Source organism: Rhinolophus ferrumequinum, chromosome 6 (assembly GCF_004115265.2).
Source record: "Rhinolophus ferrumequinum isolate MPI-CBG mRhiFer1 chromosome 6, mRhiFer1_v1.p, whole genome shotgun sequence".
NCBI classification, from domain to species: domain Eukaryota; kingdom Metazoa; phylum Chordata; class Mammalia; order Chiroptera; family Rhinolophidae; genus Rhinolophus; species Rhinolophus ferrumequinum.
The window spans coordinates 23,949,229-23,963,904 of record NC_046289.1 but is presented as its reverse complement, the minus strand read 5'-3'; the positions used below and the strand labels follow the sequence as shown (position 1 = coordinate 23,963,904).

The 14,676-nt window shown below is 49.4% G+C and overlaps 1 protein-coding gene across 3 annotated transcripts in view; it reads right to left on the bottom strand.

The window, feature by feature from the left end:
* LTBP2 (latent transforming growth factor beta binding protein 2) overlaps positions 1 to 14,676 on the bottom strand; it is a 95,918-nt gene that overhangs the window by 36,638 nt on the left and 44,604 nt on the right. For all 3 annotated transcript variants that reach the window (XM_033108394.1, XM_033108393.1, XM_033108392.1), the window contains exons 4-8: positions 9,646 to 9,836; positions 7,482 to 7,652; positions 6,991 to 7,197; positions 5,859 to 6,145; positions 4,763 to 4,865 (exon numbers count right to left, since the gene is read on the bottom strand). In XM_033108394.1, the coding sequence (XP_032964285.1) occupies positions 4,763 to 4,865; positions 5,859 to 6,145; positions 6,991 to 7,197; positions 7,482 to 7,652; positions 9,646 to 9,836 (959 nt within the window). The remainder of the gene's footprint in view (positions 1 to 4,762; positions 4,866 to 5,858; positions 6,146 to 6,990; positions 7,198 to 7,481; positions 7,653 to 9,645; positions 9,837 to 14,676) is intronic.

Genomic DNA, 14,676 nt, shown 5'->3' with positions numbered 1-14,676 from the left:
GTAAAACTCTGAGCACAATGCTTGTCACGTGTTGGTAATTATCATAACGTCCATTATTCCACATTTTCCTCCTTGGTGAAGTCCTAATGGGTCCCCCCAGTAATTGTGGAAATTCCACCCAAAGATGGGCTCTGACTGCTTCCTCAGGCACAAAGTGGGCATCTTGGTCACCACAAACAGTGAGGTGGAGAGGGGTCTGGTCAGGCCCCTGCCTCAGAGAGGTGCCATTCCAGCCACCCCACCCCCATCCCTCCTTGGATGTGGCACCAAGCCAGGCCAAGGTGCCACATGTCAGCGACACCCCCGCTTGGGCAGGGAGGGCAGGAACTTGAGTTCAGGCAAAATTTCCAAGAGGCTTCAAGTCCCTTGGAAGAAGCTCTCAGAACATCCTCAAGTCAAAGAGACGCTGCTTTTTCTAGTCCAACAACTGGAATTCTGAAAACTCCATTTCTTTATTGCAGGAAATGGGGTGTCTCACCCACAGTTCCAGCGGAGAGGAGCCCCACCCAGCACAGCTGTTCCCCAAGCCAGGGTCCCTTAGTTCAGTGAATGCCGAGTGCACGAGAAGCGGCGCAGAAGGCAAAAGGGAGAGTGGTTAGAAACAGGGCCCTGGGGTCGTGCAGACCTGGGGGTTCAGACCCAGTTTCCTCACCTGTAAAATGAAGACAGTAACACTCAACTCCTGGAGACATTGTTAGCATGCAAGGAGATAAAGCACCTGGCACATATGAAGCGCTGATTCACGATGATGGTGACGATAACGGCATTGCTGCTGTGACCTGCCTCACATTTCTCTTCTCCAACCTGGCCACATGCCCAAATCACCCTCACGTGCCCAGGGGCTGGCATCACAGACCTGTGCCTGTCACACTCCTCGTGGGCAAGGGCCATGACAAAACCAAGCTTATTTTCTACTGAGCGTTTCAAATAAATGTTCAGATGTATATATAAACCTCCATTCACCCTCCCCTTGCCCCAAATCAACTTCCTTCCCCAAGTCCTTCCACAAACCTGTTCTCAGTAGACACCCTCCCCGTGGCAGAGCTCAGTACTGCTGGGCACACGCCATTACATTTCTTGACAGTTGCAGTTTTTAATAAGCTGCTCCTTGCACTCAGTTTCGAGTTGAGCTCTGCTTACAGAAACACCCACACGTCAGCTTTTGCCCTCCTGAACTGCACGGAACAGGCCTACCCACTTTTCTCTGGACCAAGTCTTTCAACACATCTCTGTTAACTCTTAGGCCTGGGCCGCAGGTAGCTGTCCTGCCTGTCCACTTAACCCCAATTTTGTGGAGGGCCATTTGTCGTTCACGCACATGTTATTTATAGAACACCTCCTCCTAGAGATAGGGTTAGCATATGAAATTCTGGTCTGGGGTCCTGCTTTTTGTTGTCTTCAGGCAGGCTCAGGCCTTTCCAGAACAGTCAGGGAGATTGTGGTCAGGTGAGAGAGAATCAGATGCACTGTGGTGTTTGAACCCTAGCTGCAGTTGTCCTATCTCTGTGACCTTGGACAAGCTCCTCAGCTTTCTCTCAACTTCATTTTCCTCACCTGTCAAATGGGGATAGAGCCTTGGCTTGCAGGTTTTTGTAACAATTAAATGACGAGTGACGAGCCTAGCATAGTGTAAAAGTTCAGTAACTGGCGGCTATTATTGTCTTTAAGAGAGAAAGCTGCAGAATCCTTTGAAGGGGCAGAGCAAGAGTTACCTCTCCCTGGAGATACAGGGAGGGGCCTGGGTTCTGAGGTGAACTCCTCCTGTGCCAGGCAGATGGAAAGACGATCTCGGGCAAACAGCTGGAGCCCACCACTGCGGGCCTTGAGCTGTGTGCCAGCCCTGCCTGCCCCAGCAAAGGGGCCTTGGGGTTGACACAGCCAGTGCCAAGCCAGATGGGGCAGCGGCCAACTTTCCAGTCAACCCAGATGTCTGTCTTTCTCAGATGAAAACTCAAAAATGTAGCTTTCATCAAAGTGGCTTTTGAGAGCTGGGTTCTCTCCAGACCCTGGCAGGGGGACTTCAGAAGCTCTGAGCAGGGACCTTTGATAATGCTTGCGGGGTCAGGAAGGTCCCTCAGAGTGAAGGGAAAAAGAGGGACCATAGGCTAACCTAGATTGACTGAGCCATCTCCCTGGGAAAGAAAGCACTAGGGAATTTTTCTAGAAGAAAAGGGATTTGTCTGTGCCATGTAATTGAGACTTCAAGATGGTCCTTTTCCATGTCAGATATAGTAGTATTCTGCAGGGATCTTCTTTGACAGTCCAGCACAGAGCCTCAGAAGCCAAAGGTGATTTAGGGAAAGCCATGAAGTCACGTGGCTCCCCAAATGCTGGCTGTGTTACTCCCCTCACACTCAATTCTGCTAGACCACCCCACTGGGGACGACAAAGCCCTTTTCTGAGGGACACAGCTTCATTTTATCGGAGGAGAAATAGAGGCTCAGAGGGGCAAAGGCACCAGGGCTGAGAATGTCCTAGAATCCAGAGGTCCTGCCGGTCTGGCCCACCATTCCCAATCCCACCACAGCAGCTGGCCTTTCCTTCCGCTGACTCTTGCACAGTAGCTTGCTTGTCATGTCTACTTAAAGAAACATCCCCTGCCTGGCCCCAGGCTTGGGCGTGGAGCTAGGTGTCTGGCACCCTGTCAACACAAACAAGACTCCCAGCTCTTGCCCCCTCTCTACACAATGCCCAGCTGCACTTTAACGTGTTTTAAATGTTTACGTTGCCCTGGTCTTTGTTATTGTGCTCTTTGGTGTGCTGGAATGCTTCACATTCCAGGGTCTGCACTGTGGTGCCCAGCTTGCCTAGATGTGCTGAACACAGTGGGGGAGAGGCGGTGGGAGGGGATACCTGGGACAGGGAGGGGGGAGGACTCAGCCTGGGGTGTGCTCTGCTTCAGGAAATGTTGCTCACTCTCTTGGTCTCACCTGCATGTGCAATTTCCTTGGCTTGTTAATTAAGCGCTTCCCCATCTCTTTGACTGACAGTACTCTAATAATTCTCAGACCTCATCCTGGATGTCACCTCCTCAAAGAAGCTTTCCCTAATCCACCAGTTCGAGCTAGGATTTCCTACCCTGCAGTGTATACAGATGTGCAGGTTGTGCACTGCACAAAAGTACGACATCTAAGGGAATCATTGGCATCCTAGATTTGTATATTAATAAAGACTGTTTTGAACACATAGAAGGGGCACCTTTCTCTAAGTTGCACAACGGTGCTACAGGACCTATCAGTGTCCCCGGTTCTGCTGTCTGCTCCCACCGTATTTGGCACCGTCTCGTCACTGCACTAGCATTCCTTTTCTGGTGCCCACTACCTGTCAGCATTCGCCCTCCCTCACTAGACTGTAAGCTTTCTCCACTGTCTGTCCAGAGCTTGCACACTAGGGGCACTTTCAAGAGTTGCTTCATCAATGTTAAGAGTTGTTGACTAAATGGAAGGCGGGATATGGAAGTCTCAAGGGTCAGCGGGAAGAAGAAAAGTGGCAACGACATCTCTGGCCTGCAGGGGGAGATGCTGAGCAGTTCAACGCACTCCCAGTGGGGCAGTGGGTCCATTCCCTTTCCCTTTTTGGAGAGATACTTTCTAATAATAATATTAACCTCTACCATTTATGGATCTAACGCTAAGCACACATATCATCTCATTTCCTCTTCACAGCAGCCCTACGAAGCTGGCACTGTTACTGTCTCCATTTTGCAGATCAGAGATGGAGCAGAGAGAGGTCAGCAGGCAGAGCTGGGACTGGTATTTGGTATTTGTTAAACATTCAAGCCTGGAAGCTTAATACTACCCTTTGCTGCTTCACCAAAAATTCTATCACAGTGTGAAACCGTCCACACTTATTTTTAGTTTGGAAAATATGGTCACTGCTCCACAGCCCAGACTGAAGTTAGCCCTGCCCCTCCCACCTTTGGGCTCCAGTTCAGGCTCCCCCCCAGCAACGCTGACTCACTGAGTGGATTGCTGACAGCAAAAGAAATATACGGCAGGGCCCAAGCCCAGGAGTGAGGCTTGGAGGTGGAAGACTGGCTGCGCGGGCAGAAGCCATACTCTGGCACACGCAGCCTCTCAACTGCAACAATGCCTGGGGGGCAGCTCTCTGCTCACTCCTGAATTCTCAGTGCTGGGCACACACCAGGCACCCGGTGAGGACTTGCCGAGTGAGTGAATGAATGAATGAATGAATGAATACATGTTAGGTTTTCCCGCCACCCAAAAGAGGGCAGGGAACTGGATTTCCCACACCCCAAGGCCAAAGACATTCTGGGACAGACACCTAGCTGTGATTCAAACACTGGAGGCAGGAAACAGGTGAGGAGAAGGCCTGAGGTTCCCCCCACGGAGAGAATGAGGGAAATACTAAGTCCCCAAAACGAGGCCTCTGGGCCCCTTGTACCTGGGCAGGGGGTGTATGGGAGGAGGCCCAGGGGTAGAAGAGGGCCCAGCATAGGATGGGACCCCTAAAATCTGAGCAAGAACAACTAGCAAGAGGGAGGAACCCCTCCTACGCAGTCAGCTGGAACAGGTAGGCCAGGCTGTATTCAGCAGAGGGTCTAACCTGCCTGAGCCAGTAGGAGCCTCAGCTGCCAGCCAGAAGCACCCTCAAAGCAGTTCTGGACAGGCTTCCCACTTTACCAGCATGTTCTATCTGCCTGGCCTCTGAGACGCTGGTGAGAGATGGTTGGGGGTACAGCAGAGGCCAGGCCCTGGGAGAGTTTCCCCCACAACCCCAGACCCTGGCACCCAGCACTCACCTGGTCTGGGCGGGCACGGGGCACACAAGGTCACCCCCCAGAAGGCTCCCACACTGCCACAGCAGTCCTCTTGGGTAGTCAGCTCCAGCAGGGGGTTGGCACACTGGAAAAAAGGCCATGGACACCTGTCACCACTTCTTCCCTCCCTTGCTGTGCACAGAGGTGTCCCAGGAAAGTCTGAGATAAGAGCTCCCTTCCCCCACACATCTTGTCAGAGGATAGCTCCACCCAAAGTTGGGTAGGAGACAGTCAGCTGATATCCCAGAAGGAAGCAGAGAAACTCTCAGTCCACTCCACCGAGCTCTAAATTCAAGGGGTGAAGACACATCCCAGGCAAGACAAGATCTCTGTGCAGGTCTGCAAACTGCCCCCTTTCATGTCCCAGCCCGAAGACAGAGGGTCCCAAAGGATGGGCTTTCCTCCGTCAAACTCCAAGGCCACCCGCAGTAACAACCTTCCCTGTGGGCAGGTCCAGGCTCAGGGACACCATAAGCTGAGAGGTCAGGGGGGGCTACCCCCCACCTCCTCCAGTTCCTTAACCTCGGAGGAATTTCTGGAAACACCAAAATGCAACCCCCAGAAAAATCATCCTGCATCTGGCTTAGCTCTTATTCTTAGGTGCCTGGACTCAGTAAAGCTCCCCCGATTTTCTATCACTGACGATGATGCCTCCAGAGGGGGATGGAGTGTCTTTCATCATTGCACCCCAAGACTTTTGGGGTTAACCTGCATTTGCTAATTCCACATCTCTGTGACCCCAGTCTCAGCTGAATATGAAACTCCTTCTTCTTGCCAGATCTAACAGCCCCACTGTCCATGCACCAGGGGATCCTAGACTTAGGATTTGTTGGGACCTGAGTGCCCCTCTAGAGGGGGACTCTCTGGGGTCCTCTTCTACGTCTGTCACTGACAGATACCTCGTGGAGCCCAGGTAGGAGGCACAGCACTCTCCTCACTCAGGCAATTTTATGTCCTGAGTTTTCCTATCTGGGGAATGGGAGTCTCTGCAGACACTCACATTCAATAAGAACAAGGAGGAGAGAGAGAAGGAGAAGGGACAGGGCTGGGGAGGGCTGAGGCAGGGGTGTGTTCTCACCTGGCCATTCACAGCGCTCAGGTAGCATCGGCCCAGCAGCCCCCGAGGCCTGGGAGCTGCCGGGGGCAGCGGCCGCCGGGCCTCTCCAGGCTGAGTGGGGATGCTGTTGCCGTCCCAGTAGCCGTGGCCAGGGCTGACAGGGAGGTGCAGCGAGGGCCTGGTCTCCACACTGTTCTCCTCCGGGGCCTCCTCGGCCTCGCCCCGCACGCGTGCCACCTGGTGGACCTGCACGGAGGCCTCGGGCGGGTGGTGAATGTGCACCTTCACCAAGGAGGGGTTCACAGAGGCTGGGCACAGGGGTTGGGGTCAGAGTCGGGGAAGCAGGGCCCCACCCTCTGAAAAGTGCCCACCAGGCCTGGGCCAGGCAGGCCACTGGCTGTGCGTCGCCCCGACAGTCTCCTTCCATTTCTGTACTCTGTACTGACACCCTAGCACAAGTCCCCTGTGAGGACAGGATAAAGTGTAAACTCCTTCACGCCCTGCCTTTCAATGAAGGACCTTCATTATCAACTTCTAAACTACCTTCCTGATTCTACTTTCACCACAGTCCTGTAGCGCCCTGAGCTCCAGCCCAACCAACCCTCCATGCCTTCCTTCACGCCAGTGCCTCTGCAGAGGAAACCTCGCCACGCCCATCTGCCTAACCAAAGGTCACCATTGTTTAAAGCCTAACTGGAGCCCACCTCCTCCACGCAGGCTTCCCTGAACACCAGGGCCTTACGAGGCTCTCCATCCCTGACCGCCTACATTTTTTGTACCTTTTATTTGGCACTTAACAATGGAAGGCAGGGGCAATGAAAAGCTTTATGATGCTCCTCTCTTTCCTGTGCATCCTCCCTCTGTTGTTCAGGTCTGTGGGTTTCTTGAAGGGAGGACCCTGTCCTTATACTCTTTGGTCTCACACATAGCACCCAGTAGGGGGTAAGGGCAAAAATATTGATGAATTCAGATAGAAGGGCAAGGAGAAGTTTAGGGAATGGAACTGGGCCTGAGGGTGGAGGAGAAGGAGGGAGGTTTGACTGAAGAAAGAAAGGCCTGCAGACAGCCTCCTGTCCCCTCCACCAGATGCCAGCACCCACTCTACCCAGTAACCCAGTGTGTCCCCAAGGCCCACACCCAGCCCTGTACTTACCCAGCTGGTTGGAAAGAGGCAATGTGAAGGTGGACTGCTTCAAGGGGCCCTCCAGTGGGCCCCTGTGGCGGGAGCCCCCCTCTGAAAGCTCCCTTGCCAGCTTTGGGATGGGCAGATGACAGAACTTCCCAGTGGAGTTGGCAGGGCACCAGCATTCGTCCCTGCCGATGCAGCGGCCTCCGTTCAGGCAGGGGATCTGGCAGAAATCTACGACATCGACCTCAAGGTGACCGGGAGTGGAAGGACATAGCAGTACCCACCATGTCACTGGTGGGTGACAACAGAGAAGCAGTACTCCAAGTCTGCATGGCTCAGGGATCCCAGCGTGCCCTGAAAGGCAGGGACTTCCCAGGGGGCCCGGGAGTGAAGAAGGTTGATAATAACCAGTCCTTGCCTTTCTAAAGAGCCCTTTCATGTCTTTCGTCCACCCCGCAGTAACGTGGGAGACAGGGTCAGCCAGGAACCCTCATTCAAGAAAGGAAGGGACTCACAGATGCGGAAGCCAGACTTGGGGTCATGCCCGTGACCACCCTGGCTGTACAGGGTGGTGGTGTCGCCACGCTCACAGCTGTTGGCACAGTGCCCATGGGCACAGGTCTGCTTGCAGATAGTAGGAGTGAAGACGATCTTGATCTTCTTGATTTTCTCCGTGAGGTTCAGCCCTGCAGAGAGAGGGCTTGGGTCCAGGGGGCAGGGCTGAGAGGCACAGCTGTGACCTCCAGAGGACGGTTAGAAAGGCCCATGGGACCAGGGCTGAATCCATCCCAAGGGCATGTGTTAAGTACCCACTGGATGCAAGGTCCCATATGGGGGCAGGGTACCACCTTTGATAAGTTCACAGTCCATCCAGCATTTACTGAGGGACATCAGTGTGCAGTCAACTAAGCTCATGTTTTATGCACATTAACTCTCAACCCTCTTGAGTATTATTTGAGGTTGAACCATCAGAAGTTGTCATTTTTTGTAGGTTAGAATGATTGAATATTGGCATTGTTCCTGTATCCACCCAAATATTCCCATTTTACAGGTAAAGAAACAGGCTCAAAAAAGACTGGGCTGCAAGTGGTTCCCCTGGGCTTTGAACTGAAGGGCAGAGATCAGAGTGCAGCTCAGACCTGCTGGAGTGAAGAGTTTTCTAAGAGAAGTGGAAGAAGATAAAGCCTGAAAGAATGATTAGAGTCAGGTTTAGCGGGGGCAGCGGGGGCTGATTTCCAGAACAAGAATCAATAGTGGGGAGTCACTGAAAAAGTCCAGTAAGAGATCAAAGAGAAAGTGTGTGTGTGGGGATGAAGGCCCTCCCACCTGGGTGTGCAGGTGGATGGGGAGGCAAGGAAATCACAAAAAAGCAGAGAAATAACTGTGTGTGTGTGTGTGTGTGTGTGTGTGTGTGTGTGTGAGAGAGAGAGAGAGAGAGAGAGAGAGAGAGAGAGAGAGAGAGAGAGAGAGAGAGAGAGAGAGAGACAGGAGCTATTAACAAGTGTATTTGCTGTCAGGAAAGGGTTGAGAGAGGGACTGGTTGCAGGGGGAGGACAAGTGCCGGCCCCGCGGCCTAACATTCCAGAGGCGTCAAGAAAGGGTGTGTGTGCCTTAGACAAGAAGAGGGACACCTCCCTTTTAAGGTGACAAGAAAGGAGGTCATCAACCATAAAAAGGAATGAAGTACTGACATGCTATAACATGGATAAACCTCGAAAACATTACACTAAGAGAAAGAGCCAGACACAAAAGGCCATACATTGTATAATGCCCTGTATATGAAATATCCAGCGTGTGCAAATCTGCCAGGAAAGGGCTGAGAGAAGGACAGGGTGGGGAGAGGGGGGAATAGGGAGTGACGGCTTCAGGGCTGTGGGATTTCTTTTTGGAGAGAGGACAATGTTGTGGAATTAGATCGCGGTAGCAGTTGAGCAGAATTGTGAACATACTGAAAACCACTGACACTTTAAAATGTAATTCTAAATGTACACTTTAAAATGTAATTTTATGTTGAGTGAATTTCACCTTAATTTTAAAAATGGAGAAAAAAAGAAAGGAAGTCGGCAGGGGCATGGGTGGAGGTAAGAGAGCCCTGTGTGTCGTGGGCGCAGGGAGGCAGGAGCTCTCTGGCAGGGGGCAGGCAGGTCCACGTGCTGACTGGGTGGGACCTGGGAGAGTGGTAGTAGCAGCTTGGAGGATGACAGAGTGTCCAGGCACACGCGGAAAGATTGCCGGCAATGACCAGAATGTGCAGAGGTGCGAATCCACGGGGATTCTCTGGGAAGCAGTGGCCTAGCCGGAGGTGCTAAGGAAGCAACTGGTCAGGTTGGTCCAGACAGGTTGGGGTTTTCAGGAAGGATGAGGTGGAATGACCGGGTCCGGGGACGTGAGGTTCATAGCGGGATATAAAGGAAGCGAAGTCCAGATGGGTGACAGGTGGGGCAGAAATGGAGCATTGAGGTCTAAGGGTCTCAAAGGATCAAAATCCTGATCAGCTGGTTTGGGACTTCTGGAGCCTGGCACAAAGCAGGCGCTCTACAACTGCTGATTGGCTGAAAGGATGAGGGACAGGTAACAACTCAGCCCCTCCGTGAGAGTGAAAGGGAGACGTAAGGTGGGGAGAAGTTCAGAGATTTAGATGCCCTGCTCTTCTAGGACCCCAAGACAGAGCATCCTTACCCCAGGGGGATGACAGGTGGTCCACATATGCTGCCTGCTGGGTACCATCCCTCCGCTCAAGGCCTGGCCCTGCGGGCAGGGCATTGGAAGTCAGCTGGCCACTGGCCGAGGTGGCCGGGTAAAGTCGGACAGTCCGGGACAGCCCCACACTTTGCTGGGAGGTGTGGGTCTGGCTGAGCTCACTCAGGGTCCTGTGGAGACAACCATGGCACACGGGGTTTGCACTGGGGAGCAGTGTCTCTGTGCCCTTCCTTTTCAGGATGCCCACCCCATTCATGCACCAGAAGAGTGCTTTCTGTTTGGCTATTTTCTTGCCAACTCTGGGAAAATGGAGGTGCCCTACAGAAGTGGACTGAGCTAAGACAGCAGCTAGTTTAGTGGGAGTGCCTACGCTTATGTGAAATCACCAGGCTTCGGCTGGGTTTTCTGGACAAGTCACTTAGCCTCTCTGGGCCTCAGGACACTTGACTGCAAAATGAAGGTGTTAGGCTGGTCCCATGTAGCTCTGACATGCTGAGTCTTTGATGCTGTTACGGACTAGGCCCTGCTCCCAAACCGTGGCCTGTGCCTACCCCCTGCTGTTTCTTAATGCAACCCTTCATACCAATTACCTGTGGAGCAGGTGCCCCATAAATACATGTTCACAGATTGATTTGGGGCAGAGCCTAGAATACTCTTTTCATTTATTTTATTGTAAATATTCAAGGAGAATAAATGAATTCATCATCCCTCACCCCAACAGAACAAATATGTTTGTATATTTCCTTTCAACGTTTGCTCCAGTATATGTTCTTACTCTATTTTCATCACCTGTAGAATCAATTCAAATTCTGACTTTTCACTTAACATTAGATCATACTTTATGCAATTCCACAATTTTCGTATTTATCCTCTTAATTGCTACATAATAGTCTGTCTGAAGATGAATCACAGTTTATTCGGACAATCTCCTGTTACATATTTAGATTGCTTTTAATTTTTAACTCTGAACATAGTCACTCACATGGCTTTTTTCTTCTCTTACAATATTCCTTTCGTATAGGGGGATTTATTATACCATTCTATTTTATTCTGTATGTTTGAAAAATTCTAATAATGAACATTTTGTAAAGGATTATTATTTTAAGATTAATTCTGTGGACTAGAATGACCTTATCAAAGGTTACAAACATTTATGGCTCTAGGTACACACAGGTGTGTATTGCTTTCCAAAAGAGCTGCATCAGGATGTATAAATGTGCTAGAGTGCAAGCTCGCCAGCATAGCATACTATTAATATTTTCATACTTGGCTAATCGAGTAAGCATAAGATGATGCTTCAATATTGTTTTTATCTTCCTTTCTCATTACTTCTGAGGTGGAAATGTTTTTCATACACCTATTAACCACTTGTGAAATTTTTCTGCTCATATTCTTTGATATCTTAACTATTGGAGTTATTGACCTCATAAATTTGAACGAGTGCTTTCTGTGTTTATTATTAAGCACGTCATTCTACAAGGAAGCCTCCGTTGTAAATACTCTTGTCCCTGTCGTTGCATACATGACAGTATCTGGACCGTGGTGGGTATGAGCACACTGCAGACATTGAAACTAAGAGAGTGATTACGTGTTCAAGGTTATATAACACGTAAATCAGGGCTCTGGAATTCCAAACCAGGGCAGCCTGACTCCTGTGCCACCCAACTAACCAGACCAGACCATGACGGAAGTTCAGCCTAGAAGCATCTGCTCAGACCTGGGGTGTTCCCCTTCCCCTAGTAGTTCCCACCTCTAGCCTCTGCACTGGATTCCTTGCCCAAGTGGGATAAGGTCCTGGAACCCTCTCCCTCTGCCATCCCTACTCCAGTTCTGTTGGCCTTGGATGCCCAGTCCATGAGCAAGCTCCCTTTTATCCTTTCCTGGAAGAATTCAAACCAGGAGAGATGTAAGAGCCCAGCACCCTGCAGCTCTTCCCCAGCCCTACTGGCCTAGGATTTTGCTCCTGTGAGCTTCAGTGCTGCTCCTTCTTCCAGTACCACCAGCAGCAAATCCTCATCCTGATAGACCCCAACCATGCCTCACCCTGCTTCCCGAGTTTGGGAGCTGGAGTGGGAGAGAGGTCCTGTTAGCCACCCTAGAAGCTTTGGGAGCTGTACTGGACCAGAATTGGGAGCCCAAACCTCAGGCATCCGCTCCTCATTCCCAGGAGAAGGTCGGCACAACCAGCTGCAGCAGAAAACACAATCATTTCAACAGCTTTCAAGGGAGTGCTCGAAAGAGAGGTAGGCAAGCTGGTGGGTCAGTGGGATTCTTCTCCTGGTGTTACCAGGCTGATGCCATGGCTCAGCTTAGTGTCAGCACCACAAAGCGTCCTAGAGAGGTGACAGGAGTGGCTCACATTCTGCCCAGACCACCCGGAACTTATTTTGATCTTGACCCTGACAAAGAGCTCTCCAATCTGGTCAAGATGGAAACTGAAGGGGTTCTTTCTTGGTGGTTTGTTGTCATTGTTGCTGTCATTTGTTTCTCTAACTGGAACTCAATGCTCATGGCCCCAAGATTCCTGAGTTCAAATCCCTTAAGGGCCAGTGGTTAACTTTGCAGAGAAATTTAAAAAGAGAAAAGAAAAGGAAAATAAAACAAAACACGTACTCACTAGCTGTAGATAGGACCTGGCTGTCCGGAAGAGAGAGGATAGGATTTGGGCCAGGCAGATGTCAGTTCTGCCTCTTACAAACAGTTTGGTCTTGAGCAAGTCATGTAGTTCCCCTAGCCTCAGATTCCTCATCAGTAAAAGGGAAAGAGTGATACCTACCTCACTGAGTTGCTACGAGCACTATGAGAAGCAGGGATACCATGTGGTTATTTTGCAAATATTAGTAAATGGTCACAAGTTGAGAACTATGTGAGAATTTTTTTTTTTAACTAAAGTTTATTGGGGTGACAATTGTTAGTAAAGTTACATAGGTTTCAGGTGTACAATTCTCCGTAATACATCATCTATAAATCCCACTGTGTGTTCACCATTGTGTGTTACCTCTGGAGAATTTTTAAATCATGTGAACAAAGAAAAAAAAGTGCTAGATACAGTTCAAACAATTCCTCTCTCCAAGCCACTAAAAATTCTTCTTCATCTAAGTGGAATTAAAGACTCCAAAAAAAAAAAAAAAACTTTTACTGGCCAAGCAAACTTATATGCAAAGGGCCAGGTGCTTAATGTAGTGTCAGCACATTTTTAATAACCAGAGGAGCCTCTGAGCCCAATCCATTGTCATCAAGTGCTGTGATGGGGATTTTGGGTTAAATGACAAAAATCAGAAAGTCCTGCCTGTAGAGTCTCAGAGTAAAGGAAGAAGCCCCTAGTTCTTTGATAGGCTCTACCTCTTATACCAAAAGCTCCTCATAAGAAAACTGCTGTCTCCCTTCATAAACCCCAGCCTGTCCTAGGAGGTGGGCCGGGAAGTTCTCCAATGTGTTGAAGGCTGTGGGCCCCTTGGTGGTATTCACCTGGTTGCTTGTGCCATCACCACTTAGAAGGTCTTAGGCAGCTAGGATGGGGAGGAGATCGTGAGCTGTGGAGTTTGTAAGCCCAGTCATTGGGCCTGGTGTTATCTTTGAGCTCATTTCTCTCAAGTGAATCACAAGCCTTTAGCAAAGTCCTAGTTGCATGCCCCACCCTAGTCTTAGTTAGGTGGTAGGGCATCCAAAGAAGACTCCAGCACCACGTTTGGCTCAGGGTGGTCCAAAGAAGCAGTGCCCGCCTTAAGGATAAGAGAGTGGTGTCAAGAGAGACAAGCAAGAGCCTTGCTGAGAAAGTGACTTTCTTGGACCATAGACCTTGGGCAAGACTCTGTCCACTCTCTGCCAAAGGAAGAGCTACTTTGATTTCATCAAAGGATAGCAGTTCTCAGACGCCCCTGACATGAGCATAGGATTCGCTATCTCTCTGGGATTGTTCCAGGGAAGTCCTAGCAAAGCTGCCACAACATCTAGAACATCTCTAGACTTCAGGATTTCATGGATCAGGAAAATTTTAAAATAAATTTAGAGGACCAACATAAAGTTGTCAACTTGTTATTTAGATAAGACATTAAAATACATACACACACACATACACACACACAACTACCAGTTATTACCACCATAATTTCAAGAAAGAAAAATTATCAGTGCCAAAAAGAAACATCTGAATAAGCTTAACTCTATGAAAATCTCATCACATTGACTTTATTTTCCTTGTTTCTTCATGGACCAATAAAAATTCTATCACAAACCAGCAAGGAGCCAAAGAGGAGCCACTGGACCACATGACTGACCAGGTCTGTTCTGACCTGAGGATTCACATGTTCTTTCAACCAATTTGGGAAGAAAAAATTTCATCCCTGCTGGCTAGGATCATCAGACCTAAGCGAAAACTTCTTAGACAGTACATCCCATAATGATGTCACTCAGCTAAATGTGATGTGCCCAAACTCTGCCTAACACACTAAGGTTTTCAGGCAGCGATGAGAAGACAAATGGGTGAAGGGCTTTATGCCCTCCACACCACCAACTTTCACCCTAGCCTCACAACTCCACTGTATCGCATTTATAAATGGGCTTCCATATGCTATTTTGTTTGGTAAGTATTCCACTGCAAAAAAAGAACGTTTAAAAATATCACTACATCCCAGACAAGAAAAAGCTAAAGGAGTTCATCACCACCAAACCAGTAGTACAAGAAAAGGGACTTCTTTAAGATGAAGAAGAAAAAAGATAAAAAATACGAATAATAAAATGGCAATAACGATATACCTATCAATTACTTTAAATGTAAATGTATTAAGTGCTCTAATCAAAAGTTATAGGGTGGCTGAAGGATAAGAAAACAAGACCCTTACATCTGCTGCCTATAAGATACTCACTTCAGGTCAAAAGACACACACAGACTGAAAGTAAAGGGATGGAAAAAAGATATTTCATGAAAACGGAAAAAAAAAAAGAGCTGGGGTAGCAATACTTATACCAGATAAAATAGACTTTAAAACAAAGGCTATAACAAGAGACAAA